Raw genomic sequence first — 7,370 nt, forward strand, 5'->3', positions numbered from 1 at the left:
TATATATATATATATATATACATATATAATTATCATAAGCATCGTATGTATATGTGCAATATCTCTCTATTAATTAATTCTGTGTGGATCTAATTTTCTTGAATTAATTCATTGAATCTTATTCAAATATTACTTTCCAATTTAATTTGACTTATAGATCATATCCACAATTAATTATATATTAATCACAGTAATATATGGTTTCCTCAAATTAATTTGAACAATTTAAATCATTCCTGTTAAATATCCTCTAGTTAGCTGTAAATCAGAAACTCCAACGATATGAGATTAATTGGCTAAACTCATTACACTCCACTAAAGACCCGCAACTACACTCTTCTCACTACATATATTTCTCTGTCCACGGATATAGACCAATAATAGCAACATAGTCCTTCATGAGTGTTCGTAACTCCATGGTCAAATTATCGTTTTACCCTTGGGTTACTCTGACTTGAAAAACTTGTTTATGGTCTAACTAATAAACAGAAACCTCTCTCGGGCCAGATGGAAATGAGTGAATTTCATCTTATTATTATGTTCCCATTTCTCACTCGGTCTTGTCCCCAAAATGCTAGATATATTGAGTCAGTGAACTAGCTACCCTTACCCATACAAATCAAAGGACAATCTCTCGTAAACAAGAGTTTATAATATACTCAGATTAAGACTAAGTTGACTAGGTGATCATCCTATTGAAATAGGAACCAAACTAGTTAACGGTGTTACATCTAGTAGTTACTATTTTGCGGTCCAATCTTGCAAACCCATTGCATAAGATATTCCCACTCGCATGTCAACTACACGAACGCGTTGAATCATTGCATTTGTATCACATACAAAGTAGGTCATACCCATAGTATTACGTACCTAACCTTATCCCTATACCATAGATTCTTTTAAGTTTATTTTGAACATGGATCCCTGAGACTCATAAGACAGTCTATGAGTTTTAGGACATAAAACCTAACAAACTCCCACTTGAACTAAAACTTGGTAGATTATACATAATATTATAATCCAACACGTAGAATAAAACTAAATAAATACGATATCAGTGGCTATCGCTAATATGTTATGTAATGATAGTAATAAACCCTATACCTGAAAGTTCGAGAACATCGAATCACCAAAAATCTCAATGATTACAATACACAGTTACCAAAACTTGAAGGAAAAGCTTGAAGAAAGAACTCCCATCGATCAAACCTTGAAGAAATCGTTACTGTAGCTTGAAGATCAAAATCAAAATCTCGAAAGTTAAGATCAAAATCTCCAATCGATCAAACCTTGAAGAAAACGTTCTCAAACCCTGGTAATCATGAAGATCATTAATGTGGCTTCTCAAATTAGCTTGTGTAGCAATCGTGAATGTAGCTTCTCAAACCCAAAGATTCATGAATGTAGAACAATAATCTTGAAGAAAACGAAAAAAAAAAGAGACAAGAAGCAACGAAGAATGCAAGAATGAAGAAATCGGAAAAGGGGGAGAAGGGGAAGAAGGGCAAGAAATTGACCTACGAAAATCGGAAAAGGAAAAAAAAAAAAAGAAAGAAAGAAAAGAAAAGAAAGGAAAGATAACGAAGTAAAAGCCGCGCACACGCCCAGAAGGGCAAATTTGGAAATTTTAAAAATTTAAAAGGAAACCGGTGAATAATTGTCATATCTACAATTACTTTTAAATAGCAACACATCAATAGATATTTTTACTGATTGTGCTTCCTATTATAATTTCCCTAATCATAATTGGGAATTATGATTTATGAGATTTTTTACGATAGGACTAAATAGTTACTTGTTAAAATTCAAGGATAAAAAATTATAAAGAAAAAGTTTAAGGCTAAGTTATTTTAGATTTGTTCCTAAAAAAAATCATAGATTTGAAATACATAAAGTATATTTTTACAAATAAAATTTCAGAGATTAAATCGTTAATTATCTGAAGTTTATGGACCTCTCGGGATTTTTAACTTTTTTTTTTCCTTTCATTTAATTCACAATTTTTCTAAATTAACATTAAGTTGAATTCCCATTAATTTTGGTAAATCTCATTTTGTTTTCTTTGTTTAGTTTCAACCTCAACCCATGGAAGAAGAAAAAAACAATATTATATACTCTATTTATTCTTCCAATAAACTTGTCTTCATAGATATTAGGGTACTCTATATTATTAATAAAAAACATGCTAACGTGACAAACTATAAATAAATTGACTCCACATTGTTTCATGAGCATAGATATTAAATACTTAGAATTTGAGTATCTTTATTTGAACATGATGATAATTAAAGAACATTTGTTTTTTATTTACTAATTTTGTTTATGAAAACCAAAATTGAATCATTACTTAATTAAATGCAAGAGACCAATGAATGAAGCCATCCTTATTATATATTATTATATTAATTAACTATTTAATCAATAAAAAAATATATTTTTATATCAAACATAATTAAATTATTTAGATTAATTGATAAAAATAATTGAGTTAATATAAATTAATTAGAATATTAATAGTAATAATAATTTATATTAAATAGTTATGATAACATAAAATATTAACTGTAAATATATTAAAATTTATTAAGTATAAATAATATATTTAAATTTAATAATTAATTAAAATTAATAGTAATAATTAATATTAATTTATTAATTTCCAAAAAACATTAATTTATTAATTGATTATGCTATATTTTTCTTATTCATCTCCCACACATAAAAATTCCATTGTTAAATCTTGGGATTTAAAAAATGAAATCCTGTAAAACAAAGAAGGATATTCAATGACAGTTTGAAATCTCATGTAAAAAGCTGTGAAATAAATGGGGCCTTAGTTGAATATATGCTTCTTAAACCCGTGAAATAGCTAAACAAAGTTAGGTAAATAAGATAATTTCATATATTATCTTGTTCTTTTAGATAAAATACTTTTAGATATGTAATCAATAATAAGTTTCTATTAAGTCCCTAAATTTCAAAAACTAACATTTTGAACCCACCATTGTACTAAAAACCATTGAAAAGATGTACATGCATACTATATATAAAAGAAGCTTTGAGTTCTTGGAAAAATTCTTTATATATCCTTTTTGTCCTTACATTTTTAGTAAATTCATATGTTGCTCTTTGTTGGGTAGATGTGACTTTTCGAGAGTAGATGTGACTTTTCGAGCGTAGATATTCATTTGAAAGATGGTTTTTTTAACTAAAGCAAAACGCAAAACAAGAACTATATTAAACTTTTGCCAACCTCTGTAAAAAAGAGAGTTTCGTACATCATGCTTATAACTAGAGATCAACCATTCAAAATAGTTAGAATGCCAAGAAAGCAAGAAAAAAAAACCCTCCGACAAACCAACTCATGGGCAATCCTATGTCATTTTCGATGCACAAAGCGAAATTGAATGGAAAGAAAAGAGGACATTAGTGCATACCAACCTAAACATAACTCAACTGATTAAGACATTATACCTTCAACTATATAGTCAGAAGTTCGGATCTTCAATTTACATGATATTAAACTAATTTTTTTTTTAAAAAAAATATTTCCTTCTTGAAATCATAGTATATGAATGAATGAACAAACAGATAATTGAATCACCTTTGACCTTGAATAATAGAGTTGATCGACTTCAATCACTAGTTCATATATCATGTATCATTCGTTTTCTCATAAAATTTTAAAATGAAAAGTTGAACTCAATAACTTATTGTTACACTTCTATAACTATAAGAACTAGTTGGACTAGTAATATAATTTTATCCCTAAATTATCAGAAATGGTCACTTCAACTTTGAATACTACTAGAAATGACATTAGAAACAACAGATAAAAGAACCTGTCTAGATGCAAATAGGAAACTTCTATTAATATGGTAGAACAGTTGCAAGTTTTCCTTTCAATGTTCATCCTTTCCCTCACTTCCATAAAAGCTTTCTAACAGGCTATAGAATAACGTGGTGGAGAACTGTTACAAGATAAAGGTGACTAATAAATGCAAAATAAATCAAATATGAAGCAAGTAAGGATGTTTGGGAGTTATCTTGAAATTATTAAAATCACTTTTTGTCATGTTTAAAATCACTCCAAAACACACCTTTAATCACTCAAAATCATTTTAATGTTTAATTTTACACTTTTAAATGCAATTTTCATACTATTAAAATGGGTGAATGATTAAAAGCAATTTTGATGATTTAAAAAATAACAAAAGTGATTTGGATGATTTTAAAATCCCTACCAAACATGCTATCAGTTTGAGAACCCACTACACTATATCGGGTGGGCACGGCTGCCCCGGGTATAGGAGAGTCAAGCTCCGATTCCCAGGGAAAAAAAAAAAAAAACTACCCTACTTCTTCTGCTTCTTTTACATCAAAAGGTAACTTCCTATATTCTGTTAAGAAAGAAATCAGAAAAATAGCATATACTACAGGTTCATGCCACAAATTCCACCTCTAAACACCACATTTTGATCAAGCCTCAACCATATCTACTGTACTAAGTTACTTGTTCAACATCGCATATATCTTAACTAGTTACCTAAGTTCAAGTTGGTCTATTGTACTCAAACTGTTAAGCCAATCAAAGTCACCAATACCATCCACATATGCCACAAAGAAAACCATATTTTGATTAAGCCGCCTCAACTAAATCAAGTGCATTTAGAACAGTTATAGTCATAATAAGCAATAATACAATCACATTTCTCATTTCTTTTTTCTAAGATAAGAAGATTTGACCTCTAACTTCTTAGTCTAGGGCATGTGACTCATCTGTCGTTAAGTCAGAATAGTAACTGCCATAGTTGGCACTGCATAACACATTGAAACTCTTACACTTCTGATGAGAATAATGAATAATGTAAGAGTAATGTTCTATGGGTGTTCATGAGGAGGAATTACATGCTAAATTAAGAAACTTTAAGCCAATCCAGTTTATGGAATGGCAAAATGTTTGGTAAGATAAAAATCTCAAGCAGAAAAGTAATTGACATACCAAACAAGCAGTGAAGGTTTGACTTGGAGAAAAGGGTAGTCTGGCTCAAAATATTTTGATAAGTAGCCAGCAGAACTCACAGTTCAGTCTCACAATCATAACCATGGCAACAGAATCATTGAACGTAATCAAAGTTTCCAAAGATCAAAAGCTTATATTGATCCCAAAAAAGATGGTATTATTTCCAAATCTAATCAAGAATACAAGTGGAGATTAGAACCAGAATGACACTCTCAAATTTGTGGAACCCATAGCTATACTAAGTCCGATGAACTCATTATAAAATGAACATTTAGAACCCTATAAAAGTAAGCCTAATCAGCCCAAACCAAGTTTTTCATCAGTACGAAAAATTGATAATCAAATTGGGGGGAAAGGGAGTATTAATTTGATCCAAGCCTGACCTAAATTAGTTCGTCTTAGGATCTGGCATCGGGAACAATCCAGCGCCGGCGCCTCTCGGCGGAGAGAATCCCAAGAACTTCTGCAGGTTGGTTCTAATGCTAATAGAACAGAGGAAGTACAAAAACGCCATAGCGCAATCGGTAGGATCGTCACCCTGTAACCCTCGGTGACTCATCTTCATCACAAGCCCAAAAGGCTTAAACGGCAATTTGGCAACAACCTTGCCCTCGAAAAGCGAATTGAGCAATCCAAAGACGACGAACAGAACAAGGGCAACAACGGCGCCGGATTTGAACTTGAAGAGCGAGAGGTCACGGCTGGATTCCTTGAGACTGGTCTCGACACGATCGATCTTCTTGGTTTTGGATTTCTTGACGGTGATTTTGGAGCTGTCGGTCTTCATGGTCTCGAGCTTTTTGGCGGCCTTGTCGATGGAGGATCGAAGGGTTTTGTAGGAGTTCGTGCGGTAGATGAGAACCCATGAGATGGCCTCGCAGACGACGGCGGTGCAGACGGAGATTCCGACAACAGTGAGGCTGTCGGAGTATCGGAAGGAGGAGAAGAAAGGGATTGTGGCCATCGCCGGAGTCGGAGGTGAAAATGGAGGATTAATCCGAGGGAAGGTGCGAGAATTTTTGTGGAGTTGGAGCTGGGGTTGGATCTAAAGAGGAAATTGGTATGAATCTGACTGATGAGCTTTCAAATAAAAAATTGGGAAAAATACCACTTGGTGGTTAGTCTAGTTTTATCTGGTCTCTAAATTTCAAAATGTCACACATTTAATATTTAAATTTTGAATTTGATTTTAATTTACTTTCTAAATTTCAAAATAGTATAATTTTATATTTGAATTTTACTTCAATTTGATTCTTATATCTCAAAATTTACATTTTTAATCTCATTTTTTTACTAAATACTCACTTCATCTTTTGGAGTAATTTATATTAATAAATTAGAAATCGTTAAAAGAATTATAATTAATTAAGTTTTACTATCTTTTATCGCTTTTAAAATTAAATTTGAAATTTCAATTCTAATTATTTTAATTAATTAATAGAAATTGATGTCAATAATTGAAAGTAAGTATTTAATGAAAATTTTGACCAAATTGAAACAAAATTTAGATCTCAAATGTAAAATTATAACATTTTGAAATTTAGAGACTAAATTGAAACCAAACTCAAAACTTAAAGATTAAATGTGTAATATTTTAAAACCTAGTAATCAAATAGAAATTAAAGCTAAAATCTAGAGACCAAAAAGGTATTATTTCCTTCAAAAATATAAAGTTTCATCTGTTGTTATCAACCCGTTGTAAAAAGAAAAAAAAAATAAAGTAGGATCAAATTTGATCTTCTTCCTTGTCGAAATTGGGAAAAATGTCGTTCCCATTTCCTAATTTCAAAACAAGATATCTTTAATGGTTTTTAGTTTTTGACTTTTAGCTTTTAAAAAATTAGGTAGGTTTGATTTTGTCCCGTTTGGTAACCATTTCGACTTTTGTTTTCTTCTTTTTGAAAGTTAAGTCTATAGACATTAAATTTCTTCTTTTGTTATCTACCTTTTACCGAAAATTTAAAAAACTAAATCAAAATTTGAAAACTAAAAAAATAGCTTTTAAGAATTTATTTTTGTTTTTAAAATTTGGCTAGGAAAGATACAATTCATGGTAAAAAAAAAAAAAAAAGGAGGAAATGGGCTTAGTTTTCAAAAACAAAAACGAAAAAATGAAATGGTTTCCAAATGGGGCCAATTCACTTTTCTGTTTTTATTTTAAAATGTTTAAAAAACCGTTTTCAAAAACTTGTTTCAAAGTGGTCTAGTGATTACGATGTATACCTAAAATCTAGGGTACTTGGTTTGAATCATAAACTTAATTTTTATGATATGAAAATGACATTAGAATTTAGAAGTGTAAAATAAAATATTTAATTGATTTTGAATTATAAAAAACAATTTCAAT

The 7,370-nt window shown here is 30.3% G+C and overlaps 1 protein-coding gene and 1 long non-coding RNA gene across 2 annotated transcripts in view; both read right to left on the reverse strand.

Moving 5' to 3' along the window:
- The window catches only part of LOC120089681, a 2,295-nt gene extending 779 nt beyond the window's left edge, over window positions 1-1,516 (reverse strand). The window contains exon 1 of the long non-coding RNA XR_005485304.1: window positions 1,105-1,516. This is a non-coding gene — a long non-coding RNA (uncharacterized LOC120089681). The remainder of the gene's footprint in view (window positions 1-1,104) is intronic.
- Window positions 1,517-5,120: 3,604 nt separating this feature from the next.
- LOC120090019 (calcium load-activated calcium channel-like) lies at window positions 5,121-6,100 on the reverse strand. Its single transcript, XM_039047498.1, has one exon. It carries the CDS (start codon window positions 5,985-5,987, stop codon window positions 5,412-5,414), a length of 576 nt encoding a protein of 191 aa, XP_038903426.1. The 5' UTR covers window positions 5,988-6,100; the 3' UTR covers window positions 5,121-5,411.
- Window positions 6,101-7,370: the final 1,270 nt, after the last annotated feature.

The sequence above is a fragment of the Benincasa hispida genome, chromosome 11 (genome assembly GCF_009727055.1).
Source record: "Benincasa hispida cultivar B227 chromosome 11, ASM972705v1, whole genome shotgun sequence".
NCBI classification, from domain to species: domain Eukaryota; kingdom Viridiplantae; phylum Streptophyta; class Magnoliopsida; order Cucurbitales; family Cucurbitaceae; genus Benincasa; species Benincasa hispida.